General features: G+C 38.2%; 1 protein-coding gene across 5 annotated transcripts in view; it reads left to right on the forward strand.

The window, feature by feature from the left end:
• The first annotated feature begins 5,914 nt into the window (after positions 1–5,914).
• pfkpb (phosphofructokinase, platelet b) overlaps positions 5,915–15,364 on the forward strand; it is a 47,047-nt gene continuing 37,597 nt past the window's right edge. For all 5 annotated transcript variants that reach the window (XM_022679244.2, XM_022679246.2, XM_022679243.2 and 2 more), the window contains exons 1-5: positions 5,915–6,122; positions 7,497–7,570; positions 8,379–8,456; positions 9,482–9,671; positions 14,155–14,320. In XM_022679244.2, the coding sequence (XP_022534965.2) occupies positions 6,038–6,122; positions 7,497–7,570; positions 8,379–8,456; positions 9,482–9,671; positions 14,155–14,320 (593 nt within the window). In that variant the 5' untranslated portion in view covers positions 5,915–6,037. The remainder of the gene's footprint in view (positions 6,123–7,496; positions 7,571–8,378; positions 8,457–9,481; positions 9,672–14,154; positions 14,321–15,364) is intronic.

Raw genomic sequence — 15,364 nt, forward strand, 5'->3', positions numbered from 1 at the left:
AGAGAGTCTCCACCTGCAGCTCTCACTGTATCACTACTTTTAGTTCAGGCAAACCTCTGAAACCCACTGATTTCTACTATTCGCCTCATATAAAACATGCTGTCAGTGGCTTAAAGAAATATATTTTTCTTTATTATGTTTCTTTTATTAAACAGTTATGTGTCCTGAGTCAGAATATATTGATAAAGTCCCAGCGCAAACCTGTATTACCCAGCAACACTAGTTTTAGTACAATTTCTTACTTTTTCTTTTATTATCTACGTTATTTAAACGTGTTTAGAAGTTTTGAAAAGCTTTTAATTAGTGTTAAACTGTAAATATTATTAAACTAGTTCATATTATTTCATTTACAGCCTCAAAACTGATTTTTATTACGTTTTAGGGGGACCTTTATTTTGACAGGAAATCGTTGGACTCCTGCCAAGTGTTGCTAGAATCACAATGCTGCTTTTAGCAAACGAATAAGAATATCACTTCTTCTGATATTATAGCATTAAACTGCATATATGTGTTAGAATGACAGCTATGAATAACAGCTAGTTTGCTCGTTTTCTTTTAGGAAATATCAAAATATTATATCAAAAGGAATAGCAAAACAGAGTTTTTTATATTTTATTTTATTTATTAAGTATACAGAACCCACTGGTTAGCTAACCTAGCTGCTGTGTGCAGGAGTAATAACAGTAGTCATGGCTCCACACAGACACTAGAAGGCAGCACTTTCACACATTTTCAAACTGTGGATGTGGGCTATTTAATTAATCAATTTCTTTCATTCCCAATATTGATTAATTTAACCCTCCTGTTATATTAACCCTGCTGTAATTAACCCGCCTGTTATGTTAATAAGTGTGATCAACATATAACATGAAAATGGTCTCCTCACATATTTCCAAACAAATTTGCAATGTTGTGTTTAATGTTATGTAAAACTATTGTGTTTTATATGTTGGTCTTTCAAAAGTAATAATATAGTAAAACATAAAAAAAAAAGTTTGAACATTTTTTTGATGAAAAACAAATGAATTATCCTAATTCAACAATTATCTATTAGAGATAAGGAACACCACCGCACTAAATATGGATAGAATAATTAGTAATGAAGCTAGTAATTAAATATTCACACTGCTTGTAAGGACTTTTTTTTTTACTTCAGACATCTTTTGAAAAAGGAAACATGCACCGGGTCAAACTGACCCCGGAACACCACTGCTGCTCCTGACAAATGAACATAACAGGAGGGTTACTATAATAAAACATTGATCACATTTTGAAATGGTGTTTCAGGTGTTCCAGTCTTTCATGACTAGTGCTGGGCAGTATGGGAAAAATCATATATCACGATATATCATTTTTTATATCAAGATAATGCTATATATCATGATATACCACATACAGTATGTTTCCAGTTATTCTTCGAAAAATATGAAAAAATAATATCGCTTACTTTTTTCCAACTTTATTTCAGAGTGACATTAAACCAAACCTTCACAAATAAGAATTACTACCTTTTAGTGCAGCAATATGTATGTATCAAATGAAAACAGATGAGGTAGATGCAGTAGCTATTTTTTTTAAAAGAACAATGCATCTCCATTGTTCAGCTCTCATGAGTTAAATAACGTAAAGCATGTATAGAAGAATCTTCTATATTCCTGCAAGTCCTTAACATATATAAAGAGAACCCAGTTAAACCAATAAGACATGATATGATAAGATATCATAATTAATAATTTATTTATTGAGGAAAAAAGATCCAATATTACATATCTGTGAGTGGCAAAAGTATTTAAGCCTTTGCAATCCACAGACCACCTCCAAAGAGCTGCAGCATCATCTTGCTGCAGATGGTGTCACTGTGCATCGGTCAACAATACAGCACACTCTGCACAAGGAGAAGCTGTATGGGAGAGTGATGCGAAAGAAGCCATTTCTGCAAGCACGCCACAAACAGAGTCACCTGAGGTGTGCGCAAGATGATGCTGCAGCTCTTTGGAGGTGGTCTGTGGATTGTCCTTGACTGTTCTCACCATTCTTCTTCTCTGCCTTTCTGATATTTTTCTTGGCCTGCCACTTCTGGGCTTAACAAGACCTGTCCCTGTGGTCTTCCATTTCCTTACTATGTTCCTCACAGTGGAAACTGACAGGTAAAATCTCTGAGACAACTTTTTGTATCCTTCCTTTGAACTATGTTGAACAATCTTTGTTTTTAGATCATTTGAGAGTTGTTTTGATGAGCCCATGATGCCACTCTTCAGATGAGATTCAAATAGGAGAACAACTTGCAATTGGCCACCTTAAATACCTTTTCTCATGATTGGATACACCTGGCTATGAAGTTCAAAGCTCAATGAGGTTACCAAACCAATTTTGTGCTTCAGTAAGTCAGTAAAAAGTAGTTAGGAGTATTCAAATCAATAAAATGATAAGGGTGCCCATACTTTTGCACCGGTCACATTTTGGTTTAATGCATATTGCACATTTTCTGTTAGTACAATAAACCTCATTTCAATCCTGAAATATTACTGTGTCCATCAGTTATTAAATATATCAAACTGAAATGGCTTTTGCATATATGCACATATGATTCTGAGAAATCACATAACACCACGGACAACTAAAATATATTTGCCACAAAATAAAGAAAAGAAAAATGAATGTAGCAATCCATTGGGGACAATTTGTTTTCCCAATAAAGTTTTGTATCTATAAGAAACTTATGCTTGTGCAGGTAAAAGTGATAAAATAAGTGAACAATCACTTATTGCTATAATCCACTAAAATAAAAGTATCCTCCATATCTAAATATGAATAAATTTTATGCAGGGCACTGAGGCCTGTAGCTGTTTTTCTGAACACATGCATCTGTGTGTGAAACACAAATGTGTCTCATGGTAGCACATGTCAGGACATGTTAGGATGTTAATTGGACAATTTACACTATACACTCTTCAAGGATGGATTTAGAACTGTCCATAACATTATCTAAAAAAAACTGTAGAATTATTACTATCTTCAAATGCTTAAGGCTCATATACTCTCATTCTTAGAAATATATTACACACAACACATGGAACTGTGTACTGTATGTGTTTTTGTGAATTTTTTCAGGGTTTTTAAATGCACATTCTTTTTTAATTTGCTCTTCTTTTCAGTCTTAATAAGTCCTGGGAACAAGATAATTAAAGGTATCACTGTCATTTTTGTAGTTGTGGAATGAATGAATGGCATGTGAGCTGTTTTTTTGTAAAAGGTATTCCGGGGTCCAGTATAACACTGCTTTAGTCCGGTGGAGGAGTGGAGAAGGGGGGTGATAGCACTTTCATATATTCATATTCATACATGCAAGCAAATCGCCTCTGATTGGCTAACAGCACTGCGACACCAGGAGGCAGCGAGATGAACAACAGTTAAAAAGGTTTTAAAATAAAGGCATTTTTACATTTATAAAAGTCTTTGCAATGTCATATGTTACTTTACAACATGTGTAATAATGCCCTGCTAAGTGCATCTCAGCCACTGAGCTAGTCTTAGAGTCACTGTAAAATGCAAAATCCACCGGAGATCATATTTAAACCTAGGTACTTACACAGAGGTGGATAGTCCAGGCCCAGAAAGTAAAAATCCACCAGTGAATTCTGCTTACAGAGTAGTGGCTTGAATTACAGGTACCACATTTCAAAGAACATTGGATCATTGCACAATATAATAAATGTTCTAAACATTCACACCTACCTATCTTAATCGTACTTTGCTGGTTGTGTTCCATAGACAAATTCTAACCATTTGTTCCTTAGTTCTGAATTACTGTGCAAAGCATATAACACTGATGTGTTATTTGCACAAATAACAAAGTAATGATCATTTTACTAGCTACTGCAGACAATGGAGTTTGAGGAGGAGATTTATGTGCAGCATCATATACAACTCAGAGAGACATACTGTATTTCATAAAGAACAAGAGAAGAAAAGTGAATTTTAGCAGAAGGACAGCTTTAAGTTGTAGCCAGAGAATAATTAAGCTTGCTTTTCTGTAAATTAATGCTCATGCAGAAAGTGAATATTACATCAAAAAATCCTTTATTAGAAAATGGAGAGTGAATTTATTTCGTTTTATTTTTGATCTATTTATAAATTACGGTGATATTTTGGAGTCTCTGCAGTGAGACATGGTGTAATTCTAAGTAAAAGACACTTTATTCACATATTAAAAGCTGATTGGTTCAGACATTGGTATACAGACCCGTTTACCTTCCCTACACAGTCATAAAGTCATATTGTGCACAACCTCTGAGAGCTGCTTGCTTTGTTTGCTGTGAAACAAAAGGACCTTGTGGCCATACTGTAATGGCTACGATTTTATTTTATTTTTATTTATTTAACAAACTCATATGCCTTACTAAGTTGTGGCCATGCCTTAATTATCTCGTTCTCACACATTAGTATCTCGTTCCTGGGATTTGAATGGTCCACGGACTAAGGCGCTGCCACTATGATCAGGAGATCACCGGTTTATGCAGCTTGCCATCTGCTGCCAGAGCCCTGAGAGAGCACAACTGGCCTTGCTCTGTCTGGGTGGGTACAGTAGATGGCGCTCTTTTTCCCCCATCACTCCTAAAGGGTGAGGTTGATCAACACAAGGCGTCTGTGAGCTGATGTATCAGAGCCGAGTCGCTGCACTTTCCTCCGAGCGTGCTGTGATGCTACTTGGTAATGCTGCATCAGCAATAGTTCAAAAAGATGTTGGGGTTGGGGCATCATAGGGGGAGTCCTAATGAGTGGGTTGGGTAATTGTCCATGTAAATTGGAAGAATTTTTTTTACATGATGTCACCTTAGGGGCTCCATAGTTTACTGTACTTCTTGTGCAAAAAATAAAAAATAAAATAAAATGAGTAAATAATAGTATAAACATACGTGTGTGGCAAGCCTGTCTCAATTTCTTTTCCTTTAAAACCATATTAACATTAAGTTTAAGAATAACAAGCATTGCATTATTCTGAGCGCCTATATAAGCCGCCCCTCCCTCCTTCTTGAGGGTTTGGTTGTAAACAGCGCCTATAGCAGGTGTGCTCCCTGCAGTCTTTAGCAAGCAATGATGAAGCAATGAAGAATGACACATCACATTATATATATATATGTGTGTGTGTGTTACTGTTCATTTTTAATAAGATGTATAATTGTTTTAATCTGCCTTCTAGACTGTTCTATAAATAACAGTAAGAAATCAAGTTTAAAAATAAAACACACACACACACACACACACACACACACACACACACACACACACTTACACAGGCTGGAGGAAGGTCATCTGTCACAGGGACCATTCCTTACAACACTGCAAATAAAAATGTGACCTAAAATAGGTACAAAATTAAAGTACAAACAAAATCTAACAAAATAAATAAATGCAACAATTAGAAAGATGGTCATGTATGTAGAACTACTTACTTTGCCTTTTTTCACTGTAATGTGTGGGAAATTATCTTGTACTTTTTTAGTTACTAATAAACTAATAAAATAAAATATCCAGCAGGTACTGATTAATATGATTATTTTAATAAATAAATAATTAAACAATAATAATTAGTAAAATAAAAATAAATAAATCAATAAAAAAGACACGACCAGTCCTGACTTCGATTGGCCGCAGCTTTGCTTCTAGGGGACGTGATCTGTAATCCTATTGGCAGATTAGCTGTCAGTCAACCTAGTGCGGTCCTGTATCTCCAACGTTATTTATTTTAACACCCGTATTCAGATTATTCCCGCCCCCTGCGCTACGATCGGCTGGTTACTACATCTAAAAATGAGTAGACCAATCATATTCACAAGTGCGGCGAACTGTCAGCCAATCACCAGAGGGAGAGGGCGGGGCTTTTCGGAAAACAGGTGAGGAAGAAACCGCGTTACTGAAATAAGAGGCGGTACGAAAACTGGAGCTGCGTTTTTCGAGTAACCAGTGAAACCTGCCTCTGTTTTCCGCTTGTTGCTTTCTGTTTAAGCTCGGCGGAGGAGAAAGCTCGAGCTGAAAGATGCCGGACTCTAAAAAATTCTTCGAGAATCTCTCCGGAGCCGGGAAGTGTATCGGCGTGCTGACCAGCGGCGGGGATGCTCAAGGTGAGCGCGCGGCTGTAACCGGATTAGCCTGCATGCACGAGCCCTTCTCACCTATAATATAACAGGAGAGGAATGCTAGGAGTTGAGTAAACTGAGTAAAAATAATTTACTATAATAATATTGAGCTGAATCTTCATCAGAAATGATGGAAAACCAACAGATGTGCAGATATACTACCAGACCAAGTCCTCACAAGTCATTTAACTGATTGTAAATCCGTGAAATCTCTTAAAAATAGCATGGAATTCATTTGTTATGCTGTTAAGGGTCTAATATCACCTAAACACTGCAAAATATTATTAATTATAATTGTTCAAAAGGGACCATAATTCATCATCATATTATATATTAGACTCGTTTAAAGAAGAGCAAAAAGAATGGCTCTGTATTTCGCTTCGGATCATATGTGTGATGCTGCTGTTGAGGGTAGGGAAGAGAACCCCGCAGGGATTTAGCAGCACTGCATGGAAGCCAGCGCGTGCGCGTCTGCAGCCAAGAGCGCGCGACTACGTGAGGAGAGTCAAGTAGCAGAGCCGGGTCCCACCACGCCACATTGCGTCACTACGGAGGGGTAGCCCAGCCTCGCCCTGTCAGTTCAGCATCACTACTGTCACTACAGTGAGCTCAGCATCACTTCAGTCAGTTCAGCATCACTACTGTCACTACAGTAAGATCAGCATCACTTCAGTCAGTTCAGCATCACTACTGTCACTACAGTGAGCTCAGCATCGCTTCAGTCAGTTCAGCATCACTACTGTCACTACAGGGAGATCAGCATCACTTCAGTCAGTTCAGCATCACTACCGTCACTACAGTAAGATCAGCATCACTTCAGTCAGTTCAGCATCACTATAGATCAGCATTTCTACAGTCACTACAGTCAGTTCAGCATCACTATAGATCAGCATTTCTACAGTCACTACAGTCAGTTCAGCATCACTATATATCAGCATTTCTACAGTCACTACAGTCAGTTCAGCATCACTATAAATCAGCATTACTAGTCACTACAGTCAGATCAGGATCAGAATAACAGGAGGCAGTTCAGTATTATTATAGTCACTGCAGTCAAATCAGCTCTACCACAGTCAGATTAGCATTACTATAGTCAGTACAGTCGGTTCAGCTTCACTAAAGACAGTTCACAATCACAATAGTTATATTAATGTTATAGGACACGAACAGTATTATGTCTCATGCCATTTTCCATGTCTAGTGGTATGGGATGCGGGATGTGCCTCTGAATGTGATTCCTGTCAGAGTCACACTGACAATACAATCCACCGTTTTGGATTTGTTTTGGCGCAAATAGATGCATTTAATAACTTTCCATCTCTCTCCATCTTTTTTATCTCTGTCTGTCTGTCTCTCCAGGAATGAATGCAGCAGTAAGGGCTGTGGTCAGGATGGGGATTTATGTTAGAGCCAAAGTCTATTTTATCCATGAGGTATGATAACAGCAAAAGTTTTACATATATATATATATACATATATATATATATATATATATATATATATATATATATATATATATATATATATATATATATATATATATGTATATATATATATATATAGTAGAGAACAGAGGGTGTCACCATGTTTTCCTTCTAATTCAGCAGATCTCACCACTGGGTGGTGGTGGGTGTTGACTAAAGTAAAGCTAAGTTAAGTAAACAAAACTAACTGATTCTTAAAAAGAAAACATTTTTTTTAACATTCACAAGTGCAGATTTCTTTCCTGAAAACTGTTTATTTGGGTGAGTAAAGTGCTTCAGTTTATTTATAGTAAGCTTAGGTTTCCAGATTTCCACTGTGGCTGGGTGCAGCAGCATTAGCATTAAATAGCGCTAGTAAATGCTGCCTGACAGCGCTAAACGGAGGAACCCTGAGTAAGGTAGGGCGATATTAGCTAACGGTTCTTCCCACATAGCTTGTTTTAACATGGTAAATGAGCAGACTATAGTCCAATATACTCTGAACAAGCTAGCGCTTAGCGCTGTTAGCAGCTAATGCTGCTTTAGCGTTGCTAGCCGAGGTTTTTGGGAAAGTTAAAGTAGTCCTAATATTAAGGTACTCAAATTTTACAGATATTACTTGCTAACAGTTTCACAGTGTTTTGTGATATATTAAATCTTAGCCCCTGTATCATAATACGTACTGTATCTCCAAGTTATTGCCAGTTCAGATTTCTACTGGTGCTTTATAATTTATCGTTTTTCGTAATGTTAAGATTCATTGTTCGCTCTTCTGCAGGGTTACCAGGGTATGGTGGATGGAGGTGACAACATCAAGGAGGCCACATGGGAGAGCGTCTCCAGCATGCTGCAACTGGTCAGAACACTTTTAACACTTTCTGGAATTTCAGTAAAGGAAATGCAATATATGAGCATGACCTCAATTATTTCTATTGACCTCAATATTAACAATTATGCTTTTAATAATGAGAAGAGCCACTTACATTAATGAATTGGTAGAAACCATAGACTGTATATAGCTGGACAGAGCATCGTCTCTCAAAAGTGAAGCCACCACAGGTCAGGCGCCCCCTGCTGTTCGGTTTCAGAAAGCTGTGTAACCCCGCCCATCCCCATAGGTTTCAATGCCAAAACAGACAACTTTCAATCATTTTTTTTCCAATATACTGTAATTCTACCTCCTTTATTTAAATGTAACAGATAGTGTAACCTCTGGTTTTATTGTCAAATTTTAATATCAGCTCAGCTCTATTCAAAAAAGGTGTGGTTATTGTAAAAGGGCTGGTTATGGGCGGGACCAATAACAGACCGTCAGCTCCGCTCTGCAGCCTGTGACCGCGAGGCAGCCCACGGGGGCGGGGTTATTTAAATGAGTAGGCTGCCTCTCCACAGTCTTTCTCGCTCCTCTGGTCTCTACTGCGCAGACTCGGGTATCAGGATCGCCAACATGGCGGAAGATTTTGGCTTCATTTTCAATGAATGAATGGGAACAGCGACACAACGTCCATCTTTTTTTACAGTCTCTGGTAGAAACAGTGTTTTTTTTTTTTTTTTGCTTTTTTTGCATTTTAGTAATAAAGAATATTTTTAACATATATTCCAACATTAATATCATACAGCAAGATAATGATCCAAAACCCACTGCAGCCTGGAAAAGTATCACAGAAGAAGAATGCAGAAGGTTATTAACTTTAATTTAGTTTATCTGTTCCAGTACTTTTGGAGGGGACTGTATCTAATAGTAACCACATGCCTAAATGTCTAAATGCTCAGGAAAAAAAAAATACTACAAAAGCATGAAATGGTTTTACTCTAAATACAATAATAGTTTTTTTCAAACTTTGTATTGGTAAATTAAAATGTCTGCTTAATTGTGTTCAGGGTGGTACAGTGATTGGCAGCGCTCGCTGTAAAGAATTCCGCACGCACGAGGGCCGTCTAAGAGCTGCTCTGAACCTGGTGCGGCTCGGAATCACAAACCTGTGCGTGATTGGAGGAGACGGCAGTCTGACCGGGGCTAATCTCTTCAGAACGGAATGGAGTGGCCTGTTGGAGGAGCTGGTGCAGACAGGTAACAGTGATAAAGCGTTATTTGAGTTGAGTTAGTAAAGTGTGTAATGGATCATTAGTGGTCAGTACACCACAGCTGAGGATCATTGGTGACCAGACTTAGTCCTCAGTCAATAATTGTGAGCATAAATAGCCCTGTTTTGCCACTTCATTAGCAGGAGAACAGACCAGCGCAGGCCAGCGTAAGTAATAGCTGTGCTAGAAAAGACAAAACACAGGACAGCCAGTCACACCAGAGGGCATTTATTCGGAGGAGTACCAGGCATTTTACGCCTTTACTAGAGCACCATTATCTCAGACTAATACAGATGGTTCATATTCAGTCACACCTCCCTCCTCACATTTCATCTGCTCCAACATTGCTTAACCCTAGAATGCTAACGCCAGGTGATTTTCACCCACACAATTTTTTCATGTGATTTTTATTGTGTTGCTGCTGTCTGAGTTGCATGTGACTTTGGGGAGCTTCAGGGTGTTGATCATTGATGTCATTAATGTTATGGTTGATTTCCTCCTCCCATCTATGTTTTTTTAAAGAGTCATGCGTTCGGGTGATTTTCATCCGACATTAGTAATAGAGAGTAAGATATTTTATGGGTGTAACTTACCTGATGTTAGTGTTTGTGTGTTTAAATCAGGCGCTCACATGTGTCTGTGTCTGTTAGCATCCCTATTAACCTGATTAATATGCATGCATGGCTGGACTGGCTGTAGACACACAGTGTAAAAAACACACAAATACATTACAGTACATTACATTACTTTACGTTTAATTTCATTGCGTTAAACTTAGCGGACTCTTTTATTCAAAATGATTTACAAATAATGATGTACATTAGCAATAGAGGACATAGAAGTTCAAGACAAAAAACATTTTTGACAGGACCTAAAGAAGGCAGAAGGGAAGAAGTAATAGAATAATAGAAGTAATAGAAGTGGAAAGGGGTGGAAGAAGGAAATGAGGTTAGAAGTAGTTCGTTAGTTAGTCAGAGGTGTTAGGAGAGTAAGTGCTCTTTGAAGAGCTCTGTCTTCAGGAGTTTCTTAAAGATAGCGAGAGATTCTCCCGATGCTCCTGATCTGGTAGTGGAAGGTAGTTTGTTCCACTGTATGAGAACAGTCTGGATTGTTTTGTGGGAATGTTTGGTAAAGCGAGGCGACGTTCACTGGAGGAGTGCAGCGGCCGGGAGCTAACATAGAGAATTTAAGAATGAGTGCAAGTAGGAGTGAGCTGCTCTGTCATCACCTTGTAGGATATCATAGGGCTTTGAATTTGGTAGGAAAAGCCATGTAAGCGGACAACCTGACCGCTAAGAGGGGGTGTGTCTTCGTTCTCTGTTTGGAAAGAAGTTTTAAACAGTCAGTAATTTAGAGAAGTGCTGCATAGTAGTGCTGCACTTTAGAAGTGCATAGAAGTGCTGCACTTTAGTTACGTTCACAGTACCAGGCTAAAGTGACTTGAATCAGAATTTTTCTCATTGTGGCTCATTTTTTCATGGCTGTGTGAACGTGCCAAATTCGATTTTTTTTTTTCAAATCAGATTTGAGTCACTTTCATATGTGGTTCTCACATTTGTGAATGTGAACCGTCACGATCTGAGCAAAAAATCGGATTTGAGCAATGTGGCTTGTAATAGGAACGTAGTCTAAATTACAGATTTAATTCTCAGTCTCAGTGAGGGCATAAACAGCTCTGTATTGACACTTGACTGGGAGGAAAACAAACACATGGAGGCAAGTGTGAGTATTGTTTGTGAATGGTTTGTTATTTGAACAGAGAAAGATATGAAAAGAACTAGATGAATCATTAGACTTACAGTTGTGGTCAAAAGTTTACATACACTTGTAAAAAAACATAATGTTATGGCTGTCTTGAGTTTTCAATAAGTTCTACAACTCTTATTTTTCTGTGATAGAGTGATCGGAACACATACATGTTTGTCACAAAAAACAGTCATAAAATTTGGTTCTTTCATAAATTTATTATGGGTCTGCTGAAAATGTCTGCTGGGTCAAAAATATACATACAGCAACATTAGTATTTGGTTACATGTCCCTTGGCCATTTTCACGGCAACTAGGCGCTTTTGGTAGCCATCCACAAGCTCCTGGCAAGCTTCAGGTCGAATGTTTGACCACTCTTCTTGACAGAATTGGTGCAGTTCAGCTAAATGTGATGGTTTTCTTGCATGAACCCGTTTCTTTAGCACTGTCCACATGTTCTCAATGGGGTTTAAGTCAGGACTTTGGGAAGGCCATTCTAAAACCTTAATTCTAGCCTGGTTTAGCCATTCCTTTACCACTTTTGATGTGTGTTTTGGGTCATTGTCTTGTTGGAACACCCAACTGCGCCCAAGACCCAACCTTCGGGCTGATGGTTTTAAGTTTTCCTGCAGAATTTGGAGGTAATCCTCCTTCTTCATTATCCCATTTACTTTCTGCAAAGAACCAGTTCCACTGGCAGCAAAACATCCCCAGAGCATAATACTACCACCACCATGCTTGACAGTAGGCATGGTGTTCCTGGGATTAAAGGCCTCACCTTTTCTCCTCCAAACATATTGCTGGGTGTTGTGGCCAAACAGCTCAATTTTTGTTTCGTCTGACCAGAGAACTTTCCTCCAGAAGGTTTTATCTTTGTCCATGTGATCAGCAGCAAACTTCAGCCGAGTCTTAAGGTGCCTTTTCTGGAGCAAGGGCTTCTTTCTTGCACGGCAGCCTCTCAGTCCATGGCGATGTAAAACACGCTTGACTGTGGAGACTGACACCTGTGTTCCATCAGCTTCCAAATCCTTGCAGACCTGCTTCTTGGTGATTCTTGGTTGACTCTTGACCATCCTGACCAATCTCCTCTCGGCAGCATGTGATAGCTTGCGTTTTCTTCCTGATCGTGGCAGTGACACAACTGTTCCATGCACTTTATACTTGCGTATAATTGTCTGCACAGTTGCTCTTGGGACCTGTAGCTGCTTTGAAATGGCTCCAAGTGACTTCCCTGACTTGTTCAAGTCAATAATTTGCTTTTTCAGATCCACACTGAGTTCCTTTGACTTTCCCATTGTAGCTTTTGTAGCTGAGTCTAATCACTGGGTCAAATGAGCCCTATTTAAATGGGCTCATGAGAAGTCAACAGCTGTAGTCAATCAGAATCACTTACAAGAAGTGAAGAGGCCATGACATGAAGCTAATTTGATTGACACAACTCGCTACATCACCAAAATTGACAAATTTTGTTGCTGTATGTATATTTTTGACCCAGCAGATTTGGTGACATTTTCAGCAGACCCATAATAAATTTATGAAAGAACCAAATTTTATGACTGTTTTTTGTGACAAACATGTATGTGTTCCGATCACTCTATCACAGAAAAATAAGAATTGTAGAACTTATTGAAAACTCAAGACAGCCATAACATTATGTTTTTTACAAGTGTATGTAAACTTTTGACCACAACTGTATTTATAGAACATCTATAAATAACTATCTCTATTTAATTTAATTCAGATAATATTTGTGAGGCAGTTATTAGGCGATAAAAGCCGCAGAGATTTTCTTTAGCCATTTTCTAGCGTGTGAGTACGTGAGGACAGTTAAGTAGCAGTGCTGTGTACTGCCATGCCGCATTTCGTCACTGCAGCGGGTTGCTCAGCAACACTACACTCAGTTCAGCATCACTACAGCCATTGCACAGCAATACACAGCAGAACTGACCTTCACATTTTACCCATCCGTACAAGTACACATACACTACTGACCTATTGAATATTAATTTTTTTTTTGCTAAAAACTAGGCTCTAAATTATTTAAAGGTCTAATTCCATAATTTTTTATTCATTTTAAAATGTCTAGTTGTGGTCTCTTGAATGATTGAATGCCATGTGAGCTGGTTTTTGTGAAAAAAACTGCTCCGGTGATCCAGTATAACACTGCTTTAGTCTGGTGGAGGAGTGGGGCGTGAGAAACGATAGGTTTTCGGCTCTTGCTCATTTATTATATTCATCCATGCAAACATATCACAGACAACATTTAGAAAAATTTAAAAATAAAGACATTTTACAGTAATTTACAGTCTTTGCAATGTCATATGTTACTTTACAACATGTGTAATGCCCCGCTAGGTGCAGTTCAGCCACTGATCTAGTCTTAGAGTCTCTGTAAAACGCCAAATCCACCGGAGATCCTATGTAAACCTATAGTTACACACAGAGGTGGGTAGTTCAGGTCCAGAAAGTAAAAATCTTTTAACTAGTGTAAACAGAACTGTCCTAAACATACACCTACCTATAAAATTTCATAATGACATTTTTTATAGTCAACATTGCCGATTATTTCCACTAACTGTAGAAGACCCACAACCCAGCCATGAATTATGGACCTTATAATTGACCTAGAATGTTTTGCTGCATGTTTTGTGTGCTGGTTGGTACAATTGAACTGTTTCAGGAAATGTTAAATCTGTTATGCCCTGTTGTGTGTCTCTGTTTTAGGTCAGATAGATGAGCAGGCAGCTGTCACACACTCTGCGCTGCACATTGTGGGCATGGTGGGATCCATAGACAACGACTTCTGTGGCACCGACATGACCATCGGTACAGACTCCGCTCTGCACAGGATCATAGAGGTGGTGGACGCAATAATGACCACAGCACAGAGGTACACAACATACTGTATGTTACACATAAAAACACACCCATATACACCCATGCATAGACATGTACAATGCCATGATAAAGTACCAGTATGTGTCCCCTTTTTAGATTCTTTTTTTGGTTTTGCATTTTATCATACTTACATTTTTTAGATTATCAAACACAGCAGTTATTAGATGATGATTTAGATATTCATTTTTTAAACTATAAAAAAACTATCCAAAAAGCAACACATTATGTCTCGATCTGAAGAAATTCAAAAACAGATGATAAAACAAAGTCATTTCTAAAGATGTGGGACTTCAGAGAACCACAGTGAGAGCTTTTATTCACTAATGGAAAAAAACATGGAACACTGGTGAACCTTCCCAGGAGTGACCAGCCTACAGAAATTACTCTAAAAGTGCATGAACAACTCATCCAGAAGGTTACATTGGCAGGTCTTATTTCGGTTAAGGTCAGTATTAATAATCCAAAAAGTGTTCCAATGCAAAAAACAATGCTGGCCCAAAAAAATCACAATGGCCCATCTCTCATTTGCCAAAAAAGATCTTTGTGATCCTCAGGAAAATATTCCATGTACTGACAAGCAATTAACACATAAAGTCAAACATGGTGCCGGTAGTCTGATGGTTTTGGAGCAGGACAATAATCCAAAGCAAATCAGCAAGTCCACCTCTGGTTAAGTCGACATCAGATTGAGATGCTGTGGATGTTCTTAAACAGGAGGTTCACGCTGGAAAATCCTCCAATGTGTCTGAATTAAAACAATTCTGTAAAGAAGAATGGAACTAAATTCCTCCACAGAGATGTGAAAGACTCGTTGCCAGTTATCAGTAAAGCTTTATTGCAGTTGTTGCCGCCAAGAGTATCACAACCAAGTTATTAGTTTTAGGGGGGAAATAGTTTTTCACATTTTGTCTGCTATAAAAATATGTATGGTAACGTATGATTAAAAAAAGCAAATACTAAAGATATCTGCAGGGGGTAAATATTTTTTCACAGCACTGTAATTACATGACCACAACTCCAGGCAAATACACTCACG

Source organism: Astyanax mexicanus, chromosome 4, assembly GCF_023375975.1.
Source record: "Astyanax mexicanus isolate ESR-SI-001 chromosome 4, AstMex3_surface, whole genome shotgun sequence".
Taxonomy (NCBI): domain Eukaryota; kingdom Metazoa; phylum Chordata; class Actinopteri; order Characiformes; family Acestrorhamphidae; genus Astyanax; species Astyanax mexicanus.